Genomic DNA, 23096 nt, shown 5'->3' with positions numbered 1-23096 from the left:
TTTTCATTTGAACAATACTGAAAGGGGCCATGTTGTTAGCATGTTTGAAACAGATTCTATTGTGTCGAAAGGTTAATATTAAAGGTGATTAAACTATTATGTATGTTTTATTATTGTTAAAACACAATGGAAATACAGCTTGTTAAATGTTTCTGGTAAATATTGTATGTGATTGGGGTGGGGAGAAATACATACATTTGATTTACACTGTCAGGGTCAAATGTTTTATTTCCTGTTTTCAATTTGTGGAGTAATACATGAAAGATGAGCTTGTACTTTAAAATATACATACAAAGATATTCTACAAAATACTGGAAAAATACTTGGGCTGTCAATTAATTGCAGTTAACTCACCTATTAACTAAAAAAAAATTAATCGCAGTTTTAAATTGCACTGTTAAACAATAGAATACCAATTGAAATTTATTAAACATTTTTTGAATGTTTTTCTACTTTTTCATATATATTGATTTCAATTACAATACAGAATATGGTGTGTACGTGGCTCACTTTATATTATTATTTTTATTACAAATATTTGCACTGTAAAAATGAATAACAAAAGAAATAATATTTTTCAATTCACCTCATACTGTAGTGCAGTCTCTTTATCCTGAAAGTGAAACTTACAAATGTAGATTTTTTTTGTTACATAACTGCACTCAAAAAAAAAAAGTAAAACTTTAGAACCTGGAAGTCCAGTCGGTCCTACTTCTTGTTCAGGCAATCGCTAAGACAAACAGTTTATTTACATTTGCAAGAGATAATGCTGCCCACTTCTTGTTTACAATGTCACCTGAAAGTGAGAACAGGCGTTCGCATTGTACTTTTGTAGCCAGCATTGCAAGGTATTTTCATGTCAGTTATGGTAAACATTTGTATGCCCCTTCATGCTTCAACCACCATTCCAGAGGACATGCTTCCATGGTGATGACGCTCATTAAAAATAATGCAGTAATTAAATTTGCGACTGAACTCTTTGGGGGAGAATTATATGTCTCCTGTTATTTTACCCACATTCTGCCATATATTTCATGTTATAGCTGACTCGGATGATGACCCAGCTTTTAAGAACACTTTCCCTGCAGATTTGACAAAACACAAAGAAAGTACCAATGTGAGATTTCTAAAGATAGCTACAGCACTCAACCCAAGTTTAAGAATTTGAAGTGCCTTCCAAAATCTGAGAGGGATGAGGTGTGGCGCATGCCTTCTGAAGTTTTAAAAGAGCAACACTCCAATGCAGAAACTACAGAAACCGAACCACCAAAAAAGAAAATCAACCTTCTGCTGGTGATGTCTGAGTTAGATGATGAAAAAGAACATGCGTCGGTCTGCACTGCTTTGGATCGTTATAGAGCGGAACCTGTCATCAGCATGGACGCATGTCCTCTGGAATGGTGGTTGAAGCATGAAGGGATATATGAATCTTTAGCGCATCTGGCATGTAAATATCTTGCAACGCCAGCTACAACAGTGCTATGTGAACGCCTATTCTCATGCCTATTCAGTGCTATGTGAACGCCTATTCTCATTGTAAACAGGAAACAAGGTAGCATTATCTCCTGCAAATGTAAACCAATTTGTTTGTCTGAGCGATTGGCTGAACAAGAAGTAGGACTGAGTGGACTTGTTGGCTCTAAATTTTACAACGTTTTATTTTTGAATGCAGTTATTTTTTGTACATAATTCTACATTTGTAAGTTCAACTTTCATGATACAAAGATTGCACTACAGTACTTGTATTAGATGAACTGAAAAATACTATTTCTTTTGTTTTTAACAGTGCAAATTTTTGTAATAAAAATAAATATAAAGTGAGCATTGTACACTTTGTGTTCTGTGTTGTAACTGAAATAAAAATATTTGAAAATGTAGAAAACATCCAAAAATATTTAAATAAATGGTATTCTATTATTGTTTAATAGCGCGATTAATCACCATTAATTTGTTTAATTGCTTGACAGGTCTAAAATACATTATTATAGTTTATAGAAAACAAAAGATTAGCCTTGTAGTTTTTTAAAAACATAAATTATTCTAATAATGTACAACATTTTCTATAATTCTTAGGTGCAAAGTTAGGCAGTCCAAACCCCAATACTTTTTTAAAAGAAGAAATCAATTAAAAATATGAAATCAGAAACTGAGTGAAATATTCGACATAGTCATTACAACATTAGTATTAATCACCATAAGTTGCCTCCCAAAATAGGTTTTTATTTCCCCTTTCCATCTGTCGTTAAGTGACACAACATGTTTTAAATTTCAAACTCCTATTTAAAGCCCATATGCGAACAAAACGCGTATATGCTGGTCTCTTTCTTTTGAAGAAGTTACACTGATTCTCTCCAACAAAATGTGTCTGTGAACCATCTGTTAGGGATGCGTTAATGCTGCTTCCATTCGTTGTCTGGCATGAGAGCAGTAGCAATAATTTAGTGCATGCCCACTCTAAACATCTTCTAACTTTCTATATACTTGCTTGCTTGCTTATCTCTGGAGTATGATATTGTATGCATGATGTGACACAGTGAGATATTAATTTTCTTGATGGAAGAGTATTCTTTAGGCTTACGGAATAGGAGTTTGCCTTTGCTTGTATTTATATGAATGCATTGCAGTGCAGCAGTTCTCAAACTGTAGTTTGGGACTCCAAGGTGGTTTGTGACCCCCTTTTAATGAGGTCAACAGGCCTGGTGTTAGATTTGCTGGGGCCCAGGGATGAAGCCAAAGTCCGAGCCCCACCACCCAGGACTGAAGCCCTGGGCACCGGGGCTCAGGTTACAGCCCCCTCACCCAGGGATAAAGCTCTCGAGCTTTGCTCACCCTCCCCAGGTGACAGGGCTTGGGCTTCGGTCCCCCTTTCTTGGGCCATGTAGTAATTTTTGTTGTCAGAAGGGGGTCACAGTGCAATGAAATTTGAGAAATGCTGCGAATAGTATATGGACACCTCATATTATTAAAAACACAGGGCTAAACTCTGCCCTTAGTTACACCCAGGTAGATCTGGAGTAATCCCATTAAAGTCAGCAGAAATGTTTCAGACCTACATTGGTGCAAAAGAGAATAGAATTTGTCCCTCCTGGTTGAACATGAGTACTACCACAAATATAGAGTGGACAAATGACTACTATTTCTGTCCAATAGCTGTTGCTATTTGTTGCTAGACCTTTCTTCAATGGCATTCTGGAAATTTAACCATAAGCCCGTTTAAAGAGTAACTTCTTACTCTGGGCCATGAAGGCCTCTGTACTCTGCACTGCCAGAGGAAGTGACCTGCAAGGTTAGAGCCCTCTACTGAAAACATCTTGTCATCTGTCCTAGACAGTTCTGCCCTAGGAATTGGAAACCAGACTACCTGAGGTGAAGCCTCAGAAAAAGAATTTAGAAGAAAATATGGTCCTATATCTTGTCTTGCAAAGGCTAGCAAAGTAGGCCAATATTAAAATGAAGCCGAGAAATTAAAGAGAACTCAAAATACGCATGATAATATCCCGGCTCTTTTAAGATAATCACTGCCTAAATAGTTCTAACATAGCTTGGACCTCTTATTTCCCTAGAAACCTGTTATATTTTTAGCCATTTCTGTTGGCTTTGAGATTTTTTTAGAAGGGACTGTTCATCACACAGTGGCAATGGCAGTGCTTTATTTTACCATTTGGGAAAACATACATTTGGTCGCAAGGATAGATTTTTTAAGGAGGCTAAATGCACCATATAGTGAAATTCTCCCACCACCCCACCCCCCTCCTCCTTCTCCTTATAAAACCTGAGTAATGAGGTTTTAGGGATGGCGTTCACCACCTAAAGCATGGGCACAGAAAGGGCTAGATCTCAGTCCCTCTGCAGTTGCTACTCCAGCACAGAGTGGTGGAGCAATAGGATTTGTCATGAATCTTGTGGACCCCTCTCAATGTGGTTACCAGACCTCCATTATATACTTACCTGGAATCACCTTCTATGGTGCAGAAACATCATGTTTAGCTGGTGCTGGTGCAACCCTCTGCAGAATTTAAATGGTGTGAAGAAACTTGCATATTTGTTCCCCACTGTGGATGCATTTCACTTTCTAGAAGTGCATATTTGGCCTCTGGAGAAGGAGTTGGATGCTAGTACATTGCTTCTGCAATTGCAGATGATTAGTGGGCCAACGGGGAGGTTGGACAGCTCTGGTGGAAGTTAACCACACAGTTTGGTATCAGTAGACTAGCCATTAATGGTTCCCTTTTCAGTTCTAAATAGTATCTTGAATACAGCCCTCATTTTTGTTAATATCCTGTTGTAATGCACTAACATTGTAGGCAGTGATCATGACTATTACTCATCAGTATCTTCCACTAGGCCTGAATACCGTAAGGCCACAGATACTCCTTTTCCCACTATTGTAACAAGTCCAGACTGCTTCCTCTTTGAGTCTGGTACAGTATCTGCGAGTTTTCTTTCTTTCATTTTTTTGGTTTTGTTTGTTTTTTAAAGAAGAACTATTGGGAGAGTACATCTGAAAGATGATTCTTTTGGCAATTCAATGCCCATTATCAGCAGGCTGACCATTTATTTTGAAGGATGCTACGTGCTGGAGCATTTACAGAAAATAAATTGACTAAAAAATTCAGCTGACCAAGTACTATGTTTTTTATTTTCTGAAGTTTGTCTTTCTGGCTTTCAGATCCAGTTCCTCAAATGTATTTAGGTGCCTAATGCCCATTGATTTTTTTCGCTGTATAGTCAAACCTGGTCATTCCTTCCATAAAAATAGTGGAATTCACTGAGTCATCATTCCAATTTCAGCAGGAATTGTACTGAACCCAGATAAAGCCATGTCGAATGGTGTTTAGTTCGGAGTTCATTACTGAAAGCAAATAAATCCACGGGGGAAAATTCATATATATGAACAAACAGCAATTTCTTAGGGAATATTTTACTTAGCTTCTTAGTTTGTTAAATATGTAACAGGAATCAAGTTTGTTATTAAAATTTTTTCAAAGATAGGTCAAAACAAATCCTGAATAAATGAAAGAAAATAATTTGGCCATTAATATTTTCCCTTTATAGGTGATTCAAGTCCTTACCTTAATTCCTTTCTCACATTTTACACTAGTTTTCTCATTCCCTAAACTCTACAATCCAGTCTGCAATATTTCAAATAGTGAAGGAAAGACATAGAATAAGGTTTATGGAGGATTACATGCTAAATGTACATGACTTCACATATTAGTTGTATAATCCTAAAAATATTGTAAAATGATTAAATTGATACCTTCTTATTCTAAGATACTATGATCCATAATAAGTTGGGAGTGGAAGGGGGAGAATAGATTTGACTTTGAAGATAATAAATGGATCATTTTAAGCATTTACTTCCTAAATATTTCAAAACTTTTGTTTTTATGGTCATGAAAGGACAGCAACTGGTGGGATCAGAGAAGTCCCATTACTATGGTATGGATAATTTATTATCTGTTAGCATAGCATCCACGATGTTCTCTAGACATCTATGAATGGATGGTCCCTGCCCTAAGGAGCTCACAAGACTAAGGAGAGACAGATAGAGAGAGGTTAGGAAAGAGGAACAATAAATAAATAAATTAAAAACCAACAAATCTTGAGTAACTGCTGGAATCTTGGACTGTTGGAATTCTGTCCAAAACACAGCAACAGTGTGGCTTTATGTGAGGACTAAAACATGGACAGGGTTGAAGTGCACGTTACAGTTGTGAGGGTTATTTTGGGTTTGAACATTTGGAAGGAAGACTAGAAAGAACCTGCTCTTTCTCCTCCCCTCCCCCATGACAGCACATCATCTGGGATAAGTTGTCATAGCTCTATTGACTTCAGTGGAGCACTGACAGTTTACACCAACTGAGGATCTGCCCCTTGATCTTTACCACTTTTTATTCCTTCAATCCACAGTCTCAGTTTGTGGACACAGAAGTCCCCATGTGCAAGGCTGTCCCTGATGGCAGAATTCAGCCAAGTAGTAATTTAAGAAGGAGACTATTTTAAGAAGCTCTTTTGATTTAATTACAGGGAAATCCCCAGATATGCAGCAATGCATGCCATAGATCTGAAGCCTATGTTGTCAATGAGATTGAGGATTCTAATCTTCTTTCAGATATAACTACTCCTCACTTGTAATACTGTTCCAAAAGCCCATGGGGATTTCCTTTGCAGGTGAATCCTAATTCATGTGCCCACATTGCTATCCCCTGTTCTCTGATCAGGTTTATTTTTAGTGAAAGTTGGTACTCCTATGAAAATGTATGTTGCAAAACAGCAATAGTGCTACTGCTAAGGTCTTAGAAAAATCTGTCTCTGTATTAAAGAAAACTGAATTGTAGTGGGGGGAACAGATCAAAATCCTATTCTTTGCCACACATACAGTAAGTCCCTATTGCCATCTGAAGCTCTAAGTGGCAATCGTGCATACATATAGACCAAAATTTTTAAAAATGGCAGAGTGTTTTCCAAAGTGACTTAAGCACTTAGAAACCCAAGTCTCATTGATAGTCTATGTGACATAGGCACCTAAGTCACTTGGGCACACTTGTAAATTTTATACTAACATTTTTAGAAAGTGATTGGTAATTTTTGAAAACCAGCTAGAGACACCTTGAAGGGGCCTGATTTTCAGAAAGTTCTGAGGACTCAAGATCCTTTTAAGGTGTCTCAAGTTGGGCAACCAAAAATTGACACCCAAAATCACTAGTGACTCTTGAAAATCTTGGCCAAACTAATTAATTTATGTGCATGTATCTGTCTAGGAGTGCAGAGAAGTCAGGCTGCACCTTCTGTGGGGAATTAATCAATTCTTCTGCAGCACGTGGTAAGAGGGATGTACTGTAGGGAGCTGGGAGCCTGAGTCTGGTCGTAAGAGTCAGGAAGGGCCTCTAGGAAGAGTTCTGGAGCCAAGGAATGACATCTTCTCTACCACTTTACAGCCCGGCCTTAAAGCTTGTCTTTAGCTGGGAGAAGCACTGTGATGTTTGTGTTTGGTCCTTTAAATTCTTTACATTGATTTCTGTGTTTTCTAATATAGCACATAACAGTGTTTATACTCCATTGAGTTATGCAGAATCCTTTCATGCCCAGAATGGCCAGGTTAGGAGGTCAGTCTAGCATCTTTCAAAAGAAATATATATTTCACAGTTGAAGCCTTTACAAAGCATGAATATAACCTAGAGAGCTTTTCCAAATTCCCTTTTTAAAGGTTGTGTCCTCTTTATATGTTCACATCTAGCTCTAACTTGCTGGAAGTCTTGCTAATTCTTTGTCTCTCCTCATATCTTCTTGACTAAGAGGCTTGTGTAGCTTATATGGGTAGACTATAAGCAGAACTGATTACAAGGATCTTTTATTGGTACGTTTGACATCTCTTCATTTTTATTTGTCCTCTGCTCATGTGCATTTAATTTTATGTAGGTAAGCACTAGACAAACTGCATTCCTGTTCAACTGAGATTTGACCTCTTTGACAAAAAGACTCCTAAAATCTAGGAGATAGAAGGACCATGTTTGTCACTGTTTAAATATTTGGCAAACCATCCTGTGCGCCTCTGCTTGTAAGCAGCACTGTGAAAAGGAAACATACTCTTTCTATTTCACAGAGTGACACTGGTGTCAAAAATTCTCCTGCAGACACACAAGTTTGTAACTCATTGTTACAATGAAGTATAACTACTGAAAATATCAAGATAACCACTAAGCTGGGAAAACAAGTTTAAATCAATTACAGGCACTGATTTTGAAGCAGACAGAATGTCAACAAACAGTGATGCTGGAAATTAAGGCAGACATGAAAGCCTCTTAAATCAAACCTTCTGACCTGACGGAAAATCCTTGATGACATCATTCTTCAACAATTCGCCATTATACATAATTCTAACTAATAATTTCTTGTCTGTGGAAATCCAAATGTTAAATATGACCCTCTAATCTTGAAGCAGTATTTTGTGTCAGCTTTATAAAACAAGGATAGAAAACAGAATATTTATAGTAATAAGGAGATTAGCTTTCAATGCACAAAATACACTTGGTTGCCAGATGGTCTACAATTACCATTAATATTATTATTAACTTATCACTGTGGTTGTGACTTGGGTTCAGCTAAGCTGTTCTGTCAGCCTTGGTGAATATCAGACTGATACGATGTGCTGACAAGCCAAGTTTTACTATCATGCTGTTGACATTTGTGTCTTGATCACTTGGACCAAGATAGCAAAGCTAAAATTATTCCCAGCTAGTTCTGTAAATATAACATTTGGAAGTAGTTGATCCCTATATGTACTAGCAGGATGTCTTCTTCCATATGTTCCCTTTTTGGCATACTGAATCAAAAATAACTAAAAATGTGGGTAGCTAACCAGCCTCTGTTAGCTACTGTATTAATACCAGTAAAAGATTTCAGAAATATATAATCATCCTACATAGCTGTATATGCTTTACACAGACATATGATGGTGTGGTATAAGTCTGGGATAGATGCAAAAGGGAGGTCATCACAAATGAATGCCAATAAACCTTTTACTACACTATACTGTGGTGACATAGTCTGTAAATGCCACACACCTCACACACAAATCTATTTTAAAATTATTTTACATCTCTCAAGTAGGTTAAAAAGCTCTGTTAGCCCCATTCCAATCTCTATTACTGGCTTACCAGAACTGTGGAGTTAAAATAAGACAGAGATATAGAGGTGGGAAACACATGCTGGAGAGGCCTAGTAAAAAAAATTGTTAAGATGCACAGTGTAAAAGTGATGGCCTTAATATTTAGGACACTACCTAATCCCCATGAGTAGCTCTGGCTAAGGGAAGTGGTCTCATAACTTTTAGCATAACCGTTGGGGTACTCACCTGGGATGTGGTAGACCCAAGTTCAATTCCTGTCTCTGCCTGATATGGAGAAGGGATTTGAATGTGAGTCTCCCATCCCTCTTCCCAGCTAATTGCTGTAGCCATGGGGGTATGGGATAGTCTGGCAGAGGTCTTTCTCAGTCTCTCCCCTTGAAGCTACTCCACTTTGTATAAATCTTTAAATAGTGATTGGAGCAGTCTGCCACGTTCGCAGGGAGTGCCCCAACAAGCAGGCTATAGTCATTCCCACACAGTTTCACTGGGCCAGTGACTATTCCTTGTAATCATGAATGGCTCTGAATTGCCACTATGAATGACAATGAATAGTCCATTTGGGGGCAGGGCAGGATGGGATGGAGAGAGAGAGAGAGATGGATAGGGGAGAGAGAAACTACATTTACAGTGTAACCCCTCCTCCTTCCCCAGCATCAAGTCTCAGAGCCTAGGTCAACTGACTGGAGCCCGTGCTATAGGGCTAAAAATAGCAGTGTAGATGTTCTTGCTCTGGCTAAAGCCTTGGCTCTGAAACCCGGTGAGTGGGGTGGGTCTCAGAGCCTGGGCTCCAGCTTGAGTGGCAACATCCATACTGCTGTTTTTAGTCCTGTAGCACAAGCTTCAAGAGCCTGAGTTGGTTGACCAGGACACTGACTTGCTGCTGTTTTTTTTCCCCAATGTCCCTGTATCTAGAGAGATACATACTCTCTAGCCTGATGGTTAGGGTACTCATCCAGGATATGGCAGACCCAAGTGCAGATCCCTGCTTCAGTTATTAACTCAATTCATTACAAAGTGGAACAGCTTCAACAGGACGGAGTAAGACAGGCATACATCAGAATAGCCTGGTGGCTAAACACTTTCTTGAATGTAGGAGACACAAATTCAAATACCTCCTCCATATTATAGAGAGCCTAGGTAGGAATTGAAACCAGGTCTCCAACATCCTAGGTGAGAGCCCTAATGACTGGGCTAAAAGTTATAAAGAAGGCACCTGCTCCTCCACTCATTTTGTGAATCTTGTCCTCTGCTTTTGTTAAAATGCCTGAAGTTGAAATCACAACCTTCAAGTTGGGTGAAATTAAATATTTAATTCACCCTGACAAACTTTTGTTTCTGACTTTTTGATTCACTGAACATGTTGAAAACTTCCATTTGTCAGTTTGACCCAAAACTACATTTTTTGGCTGAGGGGAGGAATTTTTTTGGAATTGCTAGCAAACTGAAAAATCCATTATTTGCCCAGCTTTACTCATGAGAAATTTCTTTCCTAGTTTTATTGGTGGGCTGCACCGTGTATAGAAGAAAGGAAGGTTTCTGACTGCTTCTAGGAAGAACCATTACCAATTTTGTTTTCCTCCTCTCTGTTAGGAACTTCTCTTCTTCTACCCTGTCCTCCTGGCAGAACCCACCTCCCCTTTCTGCTGATTACCAACCCCAGCAATTCACAAGGGATGGGGAGAGGGGAAGGAGACTGGTCACATTAGGACTTCAAGCAGGAAGTGAGGAAGAATCTGAATGGTGACAGGAATGTGGATTAGAACTGATAAATATTTTGTCCACTTTTTTAAAATTAAAAATGAAGCTTTGCCAAAAATCAGAATGTTGTGAAAAGTTTGATTGGATAATTTTCAATTAAAAAAGTTGAAAACAAATTTGTCTTGTTTCAAATTGAAATGTTTAGTTTTGAAAACCCAAAATAAAATGAAAAAATAACTTCAATTTGAAACAATCTTATTTTAAATTTTTCTTTTGTTGAGGAAATGAAAATTTTCCATGGAAATGTTTGAACAAAATAATTTCACTCAAAACTTCTCACAGAATAAAGTTGGACTTTTCAACTATCTTGCATGTAGAAAAGGCTGAAAACAACCGTACTTCTCTCCACTTAGGATGATGTACTACTCCAGTGCACTAAGGGGTAGAGTACCTTAGTTACAAATTCCTCAGTCTAAAATAAGTCCAATCACATTCAAATGCTTGTTCTGCATTTACAGTCCCTAATTGCTCTGAGTCCTGTGTACTGCTGTACTCACAAGTAACCACCTCTAGCTACACTCTTGTTTTCTGGTCTCTTTTCCATTCCCTTATAGCTCTTAATCATGATAGGAATTGTACGACAGCTTGCTCCCCACACAGCACAGCCTACTGTTGCAGACAAAGGCATTGCAGTTTTACTCCCACTCTTAGAGTGGTTAGGAAATTCTTAAATTATCTTATTTTCTCTCTTATACACCCAACCTTTTTTAGGAGAAAAAAAAAGGTGTTGGGAATAACCCTCCCTTCTACCAATTAAAAACAAAACCTACACAAGGGATAAGTTCTCTTCCTTAACAGGAAGTAAAGCCCTCCTTCCCAAAGGCTTCTATAAAGTCTCCCAGGTGAGGCTGCTGCAGCTCTAATAAGGATGACTCATCACAGATCTTTCAGCAGGTGAACCAGTTTCTTCACAGCAGGTAGAAGAAAATATTTAGCTAATGTTTGTGAGATGTTTCCAACACTTGCAAAAGCCTCTGCTTTATCATGGGCAAGTGAGTTTGGCTGCAATCATGCAAGTTCCTTTGCAGGACTGGACTCCTCCTGTGTTTATGCAGTGCTCCATTGAAATGAATACTTTGCAGGACTGGCTACCCCGCAAACCCCATTTGTTGGCCTGGATGTGTTTTTAAGGATCTGAAAATGGTCCAAGTCATACCTGAGTGGTGAAATTTATGTTGAGCAGAGTTAGGAGCTAACTGAATGCTGTGAGCAATCACATGCACCTAGACAGTTTGTTATTGTTCGCATGTGGTCAGGGGCTTGGAAGCACTGTGAAGTCTAATAAGGTTGAGGACTAAACTCTGCTCAGGAATCTTGATCCACCCACACCTACATCACATATAAAATACTAAACTAGTAAGCCAGATTTTCCTATTCCTGGCCAAACTCACCCCTTTGGTACCTGAAATATGAAAGATCTTTTGATTTGGATTGAGGCAGGCTGTGGAGTGCTGAACAATCCCCAAACCCTCATTTAAGCAAATCTAACCAGCACTTCTGAATATATTTTATAGGATAGATGTAGATTTGCACAAGATATGAACTAAATGTATTTATCTAAATATGAACAATGTATTCATAATGATGCATGAATGAATTTAAAAATGTCTGTCTAATACTATATAATTTATGGCTGAACATAAGAAGCACTTTAAGATGTTTTACATGAAGAGGGTAAAATGAGTCTGAGAGGTGGTGACTTATTTTGAATCTCGGATAAAATCTCCTTGATTGATGAACTAGACTCTAAGTCAGTGTAACTATTGACTTTGGTGGAGTTTCACTTGCTTACACCAGGTCTGAATTTGGCCATAAATGGCCCAAAGGATTAAATGAATCTATTGCTCTGTTCCTGTTTTATGATGATCAGGCTTACTTGTATAGACTATGCTCTTACCAAAAAAGGCTGCATGTTCTAGTGGATTAAGTCAGGAGTTTCTGAGTTATATCTTGGCTATGCCTCTGGCTCCTTGCATGGATTTGAGGAATTCTTTTAGTGCATCTGTGATCCTGTATCTCCATCAGTAAAATGGGGATAGTAGTATTTCCAACCATACAAGGCTCTTGTGAAAATTAATTAGTTTGTACATCACTGAAAAAATTAAGGTGTTATAGACATAGCTTTAATTATTTTAATTGTTTGTGAGTAATATTGTTGGCATAATAAACATGTCACATTCTTTAAAAAACTGATGTTAAGCAGTTGGATTCCTAACCTGAAATTAGCAGGTTAAATTTAGAGAGCCCACAGCTGATGTCATGCACTTCACTGGGGGCACAGATCCAAGAAGGCCATGAGGTATTGGCTGAAAGTGCTGGGCTGGCAATCCGTAGCTTGTAAGGAAATCTCTGTATTTGGTAGTGGAAATTAAGACTTTGCAGTGGTATGTTTTTTTCATAAAGTAAGTGGCTGCAAAATGAGGCTGTGCTTTTTAGCATAGTTTGGCTTGTTTGAAACGTTAATGAGCTTGAGGATTCAACATTGCAGTTGGCTAACTTTATGCTCTGCAAGTTATTCTAATTACTATGACATTTTAGTGTGGTATTGTCCCACAATCATTATATAATATCCCGTACAAAAACACTGCACTAAAACCTTTATAATTAAACACACAATACTAGTAACAGGTATATAATCTCTGAAGATGAACATAAATCTCCTCAGTACTAATTCATTCCACTGACTATTCTAAGAGAAAGGAAGGAAACGTTTTTTGCTTTTCATACTGTCCCTTTTGAGGTGTTTGTAATGCAGTGTGATTAACTGGAAATTGGATCAGTCTGTTTTCAGTGGAAGGAATCTTCTAGTACCGTGGGAGAAACTTTTGATGATGAAAGCTTTTAAGTTCCTGGCACATGAGTATGATTCTTGAGAGAGTGCTTGCTCATTTATTTGATGTATATACTGGAAGCAGCCTTCTGAATTTCCTAGACACCAAAGACTTGATTGTCTGTTGTCCTTCACTTTGTGAAATCATTTACATCGGTGTACAATGCTGTTGAGTCAGAATGTTGGCATTGTACCCTTGCTTAATACTAGTGTAAATGAACATACAAAACACAGGGCTACAGAGAATTGGGCCCCAAAGATGCTCCAGAATGTGTAGAAAAGGACTATGTGTTGTGGTCACTGAGCTACTATGCAGCAGGACTATGTTGTACTGGTGCTTTAGAACCAGAAGCAGATGGTTAAGGGGGGTGGGTAGGGGAGAAGGGCTGTGCTACACAGCTGGTGGCTAGGAAGTTGATATTTGGGTATGCAGATGGGATGTTGGATTTAGAGAGTATCGTTGTCTGGGCTGCTGGCTTCTGTCAGTCTAAGGATTTTATAAGGCCTATATTGCTGTAGTTTCTGGGCACCTCACAATCTTGAATGTATTTATCCTCACAGCACCCCTGTGAGGTAAAGGATATAAGTGAGGCACTGAGAGGTTAAGTGACTTGTCTGAGACCTACTGTGTGGTCTGTGATACTCAAAGCCAGGACTCCTGGGTTCCTTGCTAACACCTTAACCACTGGACCATGATCTCCTTCAGGGGCTTGAGGTCAGGTTCACGGGTCCATTGCATGGGTTTCTTGTGGGGACTGGGTAGAGGAGTCCTTGCCTCATTGGTGGAGGTTTGTCTGTTCGCTGGTGGGATCCCATCCCTCTGAGGAGAGTGGTAAGAAGAGACTCAAGATCAGAGGGCTTGTACAAAATCACACAAATTGTGTTTTCCACATGTGGAAGAAATGAGAAATGCCCACTTGGGGATCCCATTATTTGTGAGCTGCCCTCTCCCCAAAGACCAAGGCAGGGGATGAACTAAGACAAAAGGTCACTTCAGAGGGAAAATGACTTTGAAATCTCAAACTTTTTGTCAAATTTATTTCCTTTTTTGGCTAGCTCTGGTTATTGGTATGTGTTGCCTGAGCTGGGGAGAGAGCACGCAGGTGAAGGTCAGTCAGCAGATGGGTCAAAGAAACATGCTGAGGGTAGTGTGAGGGGGCTGAGGACAGATGTGAAGATGTAAGCCGGGTGTGCTGGGAGGTAGCTTTGGCAAAGTGACTGCTCCGTCAGTCAGTGAAACACAGAACAGAAATCACATGATTCAAAATGGGAAATTGAAATGGTAACTAAATGAGGCAAGTAATTCAAATGAAAAATCAGGCCTGGGGCTAAGGTAGGGTGACCAGATGTCCCGATTTTATAGGGACAGTCCCGATATTTGGGGCTTTTTCTTATATAGGCACCTATTACTCCTCACCCCCGTCCCAATTTTTCACACTTGCTATCTGTTCTCCCTAGGCTAAGGTGCTGTGTGTATTGGATAATAAAAAGAGTTTGCAATGGAGTAAAGCAATGCGCTCCAAAAGACATGCTTTATTTTTTCTCTTAGGATTTATTGAGCTACTTGGCAATCAATGGGAGCTTTCTCCATGGACTTCAACAGGAGCAGGATTTGGGTCTTATTACCTTGGTAAATAGCTCCCTCTAGAGTAGACAATAGGACATGTGTGTCTTTTGGAAGAGGGTTAGTCTTTTAGAATGATGTGGCTGGCAGTTTCTGGCAGTGTAATGCTTATTGTATTACCTGGAAACTAAAGCTATCCCCTCCAGAGAGCATCCCATATGTGCTAGTCTCAGATATATTCTGGTCTGAAAATCAGAACTGAAGGCCAGAAGTACAGGCAATTGCTAGGCCCTAAACCTTTAACGACCGAGACTCATCAAATTACCTGAGTATATAACTTATTCTTACCTACCATTTTACTTTTGCTGATTGCTTTAGATCTAAGATAATGATCTTCTGAGTTCTGGTCTCATGGTGATTCATGTCAGGGAGCAATAACATCACAGAGGATCTCTCTGCAGCCATTACCTCAGCAACTGATCTTCTGTTTTCAGATCTCTTACAAAATTCTGTATTTAGATTAAACATTTTGTACCAAATACAATAAAGATGTAATTGTGCTTTGTGCTCTGTACATGCAGACAATTCACAGATATAAAAGTTGAACCAGTTGCTCCAAAGTCCTTGTATTAATTGCGGCTTTCTTGTTTCAGAGGTGTTGTCAAAGTTGACATAAATCTGCAGAAGGTGGACATTGACCAATGTTCAAGTGAGGGATGGTTTTCAGGAACTCACAAATGCCATCTCAACAATTCTGAGGTAAGCACATTAGTTTTTACAGTTGAGTTCAATTCTCTATCTTTCCATCATGTAACACATTTTCTTTGTGTTTATTGTATGTTGTGTGTTTTTGTACTTTTCTTTAAAGGCAATTTGTGCTGTTAAGATTTTTCTGTGCCTCAAGGTATTATGGTAGTATATGAACAGTAGGAATATCAGCACAAAATAAAACGGAATCTCACTGTGCAGACATAACAGTGTTAGCGGCAAAGAAGATTATCTGTGAAATGATTTATGAAGTTCTGCTTGAGAGTCAAATAATAGACATCACTTTATACAACATCTTAAAATAGCCTTGTAATTAAAGTTTATCACTTTTGGCTGGCAAACCCATTGTGGATTATATAATAGAACTGGTTGAAATGCTGATGGTATTCGTTCAAAAAGACTTGTTTTTGTATGTGCATTTGGAAGAGTAATATGCACTAAGAGGGAAAATTGGATTTTGTATTTTTTTTCTCTTAAAATAGAAACGCTAACACTTTGACAGAACTGACTTAATATTCCAGTGTTCCACATCTTCCTGCACCACTTCTCTCTCCCCTCAGTCGCTCTCTCTCAAGGGTCTGTGATTAGCTCAGTTTGTAGCCACATCACAGATCATCCAAACTGGACAGTCACCTGTATGCAATGAGACTTTGACACTGGAATACTGATTAGAATACTAATTAGATTCTTGGTATTTTTATTTATATGGGGGATATTTTCAAAGGCACAAATTGGAGTCATGTCCAACTCCCCTTTACTTTCAATGGGAATTGGGCACCTAACTACTCTTTCTACCTCTGAAAAGCTCTCAAATAGTTATTAAAACATATATAGACAATTGTTGCTTTCCTCTGCTTTAGGTGATGGTGTCATGAGTAGAGCTGGTAGGAAATTTTTCAACAAAATGTGTTGTGTTGTAAAATGCCAATTAGTAGAAGAAAAAACTGTTTGTGGGAAAAGGTTGGTTTCAGCAGATTTCTCAGTTAAACTCTTTTTTGGGAAAAAAATAGTTCTGAAGTTTAAAAAATGTTCCATTTCTTTGGAAACAAATTGTTCTTTTCATTTTTGGAAACAACTTTGTTTTAAAATTTAAGCTAATTATAGTTTTTAAAAAGTTTAAATTTGTTTAAAATTAAACGTTTACATTGACCTGAATTAAAAAATTTCAGATTGTTTGTTACTTTGCAAAAGTTTTCAAGATCTTTTGATTTTTTTGTGCAGGCTCAGGACAGGAAAACCTTTTGAAATCTTGAAAATTTTCCTGCGATGGGAAAACAGTTTTCTGCTCAGCTCTCAGTGAATGCAACCCTTTAAAATGTGATAGTTGTCCTGAGCTTAAGGCCAATAGTTGTATTTTTTGGTGGGAAAGTATTGTCTTCTCCTCCCTTATGTCACAAACAGAGACATAAGCAGGGTGAGTGTGGGTGTTGGGTTAAATTTCTTCCTGCAGCCACGAAGAAAAGGAAGAATCTTAGAGGGAGCCTCAAAATATGTTAAAATTAAAATGGAGAGAACAATGAAAGAAGGGGACAGTAGTGGTCTTTAACTCACTTTAGGACTTATCCAAAGCCCACTGAAGTCTTTCCATTTACTTTAATAGGCATCGGACCAGGCCCTATCCTTTATATTTTAGAAAGTGAGGTCACAGAGTCAAACCAACACAGACATATTTCCATAATCAAACTTTCCTCCCAAATCTGAGGCCTAACAATGGTATCCTGGGCAGAGCACCTTGGCTGTGAAAAAGGGGTTTCCCTTTGAATGTGGCGTTTAGTAAAATTGCTGTAATTTTACATGCCTCCCAGTTTATTACAGCACGTGAGGCAAGTGGAGTGTTACTTTGGTAAATTTAGTGGTGTGGTTAGATGTTGTCTGTGTGTTATCTCAACTGGGAAGCCTCTGGTGCTTGGGACGCGCTTCCTCAGCTGGGGGAAGTATGTAAACCACACACCTCCTGGGTGTGGTGTTGTGCCCCCTCTAGTGGCACCGAGACCACTTAGATATTAATGAGTCTGCTACAGCCTTAGTTAACGGCCATGTGGCTTTTAACTCATGCAGTAGAGGCTCATGCACTACGTTCCTGAGGTCCCTGGTTCGATCTTGACAACCGGGGTTACAACAGCACAATGTGATTTTTGGCTTCAGGGAGTCACCAAAAGTAACCTCATTGGGTCACTGAAAAATTCCAGTGATGGCCTCTGTACCTATGGAAAAATAGTGTGTGATCATGTAATTGCAAAACTTTCATAATACAAATGCACAAGGGGACCGAAATAAGGTTGCATGAGCAGCCTTAATTCTTGCATTTCATAATTTCTGAGTGCTTGACTTTGCAACTTGAATGTTCTTTGAATGTAGGGTTGGGTTTTTTTTTGGAGAGGGGAAACATAATGTATACACATTGTTTATTCTCCTTCTTCTCTTTAACCTGTCTGTCCTTAGATTGTTAGCTCCTCAGAGCAGGGACTGTCCCTTCTAGAATATCTAGACAGTGTCCTAGCACATGATTGACATTATCATAACAAAAATAATTAGCCACTATGTGGTGGTCCTTCTGAGGGGCTTCTACTGGCTAGGGGAGGGGGAAGTATGCATCTGAGGCTGCTTTCAGTGCCTTTAGGCCTTTCTGTTTGCTACTTTTGCTTCCTTCCATGTTGTATAAGAAAAGTGGAGCTCATGCATGTGTGATCCAGGTGCTTTATTCCTACTGTCTTCTGCCCACCATATTAACTCTCCAGCTTCTAGAAAACTCTCAGGCACAGATCTTACTCAAAAAGGAAGATATGCCAAGGCTTTCAATCAGGGCTGTCTTGTAATGGGTCAATCACTGAACAGAATGTTTAGTAAAATAATGGTTTATGCAGTTTTCTTATTCGTCCCTCAAAGTTTTTGTAATACAGGAAAGTTCTTATGCAGCAGCAGCGCCTTTCCGTGTTCTAGCAGAGTCCTTTCTTGGCTTCTCCTGATGTTCCCTAAGACAGATTCTTCCCTCACAGCAAAGTTTAACTTGTATGTTTTCTTATAACTCCCTTCATCTCATATCTTTTTTAACATATTTAAAACATACTGTTAATTAGCGCAGTCAATGAATAACAGGCCTTTAGGCACAAATTTGTGTAAGCAGTAAATAGGAAGTTTCTCTATGGAGAATTCGGAGAGTCTTTGTAGGGAAGACAAAGAGGAAATAGTAGGAAGGAACTTAATAAGGGCAGTTGGTCAATTCCTCACCTCAGTATCATAGTTCTGTGTTCTTAGGGGCACTCTTGTGTGCAACCAATTATCATGAATAAGATTATTTTATTTAGGGCTAGTAATATCCCATCAGCTGTTTAAATACATTTATCAAACTCATTGCCATAGTATCTGAATGCTCTTAGTCCTGTTACCCCTACAGAGACCATACAACTCAGTATGTGTGACCTGGGCTAGCCTTGTGCATGATAGACAGAATTGTTTAGTAAATTCCAGTCATTTGAAAGTGTTGAAATCCAGTCTGTATTGTGGGTCACTTTAAGCCTGAGCCAAAGCCCATTGACGTTAATGGGAATCTCTCTCCATTGACTTCAGTTAGATTTGGATCAGAGTCTAAGGGTATGATTTAGAGATCCCAGATCCTCTGAAGCATCTGGTACTGGCAGCTGTCAGGCACTGGAATTGTTGGATCACTGGTTTTATCCAGTAGGCAACTCTTATGTTTCTATTCTGTTGTCTGTGTGCTGTACCTCTAAATGTAGAAAAGACCCACGCCCCACTCTCTGCCCCTGCTGCATGGGCACCTACCATTACACTTTAGATGCACAATGTTAGTGAGAAACTATATTTTCTGATTCATGAAAACAAAATCTTTGTTCCCCTTGATCTCCGGTAAATCATTCACTTTGGAAATACAGGTTTTGCTCTTCGTCCATTCAAAAAAACCAGAAACTAATGGTTCAACTTAAAGAAAAACTTGACATTTTATCTTTAAACTGTAACAGAGCACCATTTATTTCTCTAGAACAAGCAAACATGGTATTTAGATAAACAAATTTTCAAACAAATGAAGGACCTATAATGCAGGGGCCATCAGGGAACATAAGTCAACCCTGGTTAACATTTTTTGGATAACAGGGAGTTGTTTAATCAAGATTATACTGCAGTGAAGTTACTGGCAATGGTCCTGCCACAGAAAAATCTATTATTACTTCAAATGTCATAAACGTCTGATAGTGACACTTTCCTATCAATAACATAACCTGCCAGTCACTTCTCTACCTCCCACTACAGTGTCAGACACTCTGTCTTTTTTTTCATTCTGGACTTTTTGCATAGATTCTTCCATCTAAGATGCCACTCTTCCTCTGCTGTTGGTACTTTCACAGCTGCTGCAGTGTCTCCCTTGAAGCATTTCTGCAGTGTCACATTATCTCACAGCACTTCTCAATTGACACTTTACAGTATTTTTCAAAATGGAAAACCTAGTTGAAAGGTCAGAGATCCAAAACTGCTGAAAGTAATATTTAGCCACATACCCTGAGCTTTTTATTTATTGCCAACAAAATGTTGTATAAGTACTTCATGGAATAAGCTTCTAAGTTAAAATTGCATTGTACATTGTGGATAACTATGCAGGCAAGTAACAATAATGGTTTAACAAAGTTTGGCTGTAGGAATGATGCAAACATAGCATTAGTTCTTTCAATGCAAGGATAAAAATGAAGTGGTGTAGTTATTGTTCCAGTCTCATTTGGGACTGACCTATTAAAGCCAATTCTGTGGTCTCAGGTGTATGGGTTTCTGTTCCTCCACTTTCCAGAAAAAGCAAAACAATAAAAATTAGGTCACAATAAATGAAAGTCTTTGGTGGTGTGAGAAATGACTGCTGTGTTCTATCCCAGCAGTGGTTGCATTTCAGTGTTTGCACATAGTGATGCCAGAATGAGAAGTGCATACAAATGCAACTTATGAAATCAATAGAAGCTAGGCACCTAGGCACTGATGAAAATCCCACTAGGTATTCATTTGTATCTTCAGGTGCCTAATACCACAGGGACTAGAGTGATCAGGGGCCACAAAAGTACCTAGATAGATGTTTGTGTAGGTACTTTTATAGCCCATAATCACCATACTTTTATGGCTCAGCAATACAGTGGTAAGTGCCGTGCCTAGGAGTAAGTGTTTGCAGGGCCCTCTGTTATTTCCTTCATTCATCATGTTAAAGAGCAAGCGGCAGATTCTCAGCTGATGTAATATCATATCTGCAACAGTAGAGCTATAACAACTTACACCATCTGAGGATCTGATCCTGAAACTTAATGCTGGGCCGGCACGTCAGGTTCTTAATTGGCAAATAAACATACTGAGCTTGCTTTTGAGATTCAAATGTCTCTTTAGAATTCTGGTATCAGTTTCAGGTGCTTTATATTGTACGTGTACAAGCTTATATGTACATTTCTGTATTTATTTTTAAAGGCTGGAAATGTTCTCACCTCACTGAATTTTACATGGCTTTCTAGATGGGGCTAATAATGAAGATATTTGTATGCGCTTTACTTAACTGTTGCAGGAATACTATACTCCTATGTTTAACTTAAATTCTTTTTGAGGCAAAAATATAGGAAGAACATTCTTAATGTAAGGAAAATTTAACTGCCTTCTGCGTTTACTAATGTTTGAGTTAAATTTCTGTATTAGAAATTAAAACCAAAATGAATCTTCCATGCCCCTCATCCTGAAAAAGAGACAATTTTTAGGAAAATAAGATAATTTAATTTACTCAACTATTATTAGCATAAAATAAGAAGTGAAAAATATGTGCTATTAATGCTCATATTGTTATGAATCATAAGAAAATGGTGACAAGAAAAATGTACTCACCAGAAACTTAGAACCATAGAATTAGAAGGGATTGCAAGGGTCATATTGTCTAACCCCCTGCCAAAATGTAGGATTTGTTATGACTAAACCATCCAAGACAGATGTCTATCCAGCCTCCTTTTGGAAACTTCCAGTGAAGGAGCTTCCACTACCTCCCTAGGCAGTCTGTTCCATTGTCCTGTTGTCCTTACAGTTTGGAAGTTTTTCCAGAGATTTAATCTAAATCGGCTATGCTGTTGTTTGGCCCACTGCCTCTTGTCCTGCCCTCTGTGGCAAGAGAGAACAACTTTTCTCCATTTTTTTTATGGCAGCCTTTCAAGTATTTGAAGACCACTATCCAGGGGCGGCTCTACGAATTCCGCCGCCCCAAGCAGGGTGGCGCGCTGCGCCGCTCGCGCTGCCGGGCGCCGGTCCCGCGCCTTTGCGGGACCTCCCGCAGACGTGCCGCTGGTCCCACGCCTACGGCGGACCTTCCGCAGTCATGCTTGCGGGAGGTCCACACGAGCTGTGGGACCAGCGCACCCGCCGCAGTCATGCCTGCGGGAGGTCCGGTCGTCCCGCGGCTCCGTTGGACCTCCCGCAGGCATGACTGCGGAAGGTCCGCCGGACCCGCCTGCTGCCCTCCCGTTAAAATGCCGCCCCACATGCGCGCTTGGCGCGCTGGGGTCTGGAGCCGGCCCTGCCACTATCATGTCCTCCCCTTAATCTCCTCTTTTCTGAACAAAACATACTCAGTTCCTTCAGCTTTGCTCAGCCTTAAATTGAGGTCTCGAAAGCACAGCATCCATCTTTAAATGTCACTTGTTTTGAGGAATAGAAGAAATATAAAGTTAATATTTTTCCTTTTGCTATTATTATGGGAAATCATTTTAGCATCTGTTTGGCAGGTGTGGACTTGTGAATTGCATTTTATCTGCAGGTGTAATTTTAAACACACATTTCATTTCTATAGGGTACTTTTCATAAAAAGTATTGTGTGCCTATTTGCAGAGTTGTGGACTCTCATACAGGCAAACGACAGAGAGAGAGAGAGAGTGATGGAAACAAAGCAGAACTTTGAGGGATAGATTTAGTATGACTGAGGCACAGTCTTCCTTTGTGCCCATATTTCTGTGCCCACAAAGGGTTCAAAAATAGACCATGAGAATGAACTCATTGTGGAATGAATAGAACATGCAATGGTGCAGCTAAATCAGAAAATTAACAAAAGCACAAACTTGGCTAAAATGAACACGAGTATGTACACAAGCAGGGGAAATCCCACCCCTCGCTTGTAGTGTAGATAGAGCCTTAGAGAGAAGACAAGTAAGAGCGGGTATGATAACTACACTATAGTAAGAAGAGAAGGTAGATTGGGCACTTTTACTCACCTTCTCACAATACAAGAACAGGGAGATATTCAGTGACATTCAGTTAAAAGGCATAAAAAAAATTAAAACCGATGAAAGGAAATATACTTTTTTCAAACAATACACACTTTGGGGGTATTTGTGCTTCCAAGTACCCGAATGTGCACCTACTATCAGTTTTGTGCTTGCAATTCAAATGCAAGAGCAAATTGTATTTTCAAATGGAATGCTGCCCTTCTGAAATTTCCCCCCAAAGTTTGGTAAAAATGCAAGTGTAACACACTGGTGAATGTGTTACAGCTCCCCCCTTACCCCACTTGCCCCCAGGCCGATGCACAA

At 39.1% G+C, this 23096-nt stretch overlaps 1 protein-coding gene across 1 annotated transcript in view; it reads left to right on the top strand.

The window, feature by feature from the left end:
* The window catches only part of GPR158 (G protein-coupled receptor 158), a 317370-nt gene that overhangs the window by 3578 nt on the left and 290696 nt on the right, over positions 1-23096 (top strand). Inside the window, exon 2 of the mRNA XM_039521128.1 lies at positions 15438-15543. Coding sequence (XP_039377062.1) covers positions 15438-15543 — 106 coding nt within the window. The remainder of the gene's footprint in view (positions 1-15437; positions 15544-23096) is intronic.

Source organism: Mauremys reevesii, linkage group 2 (genome assembly GCF_016161935.1).
Source record: "Mauremys reevesii isolate NIE-2019 linkage group 2, ASM1616193v1, whole genome shotgun sequence".
In the NCBI taxonomy this organism is placed as follows: Eukaryota; Metazoa; Chordata; order Testudines; family Geoemydidae; genus Mauremys; species Mauremys reevesii.
Note: the sequence above shows the minus strand (reverse complement) of the source record. Positions and strands in the feature narration are given on the sequence as shown.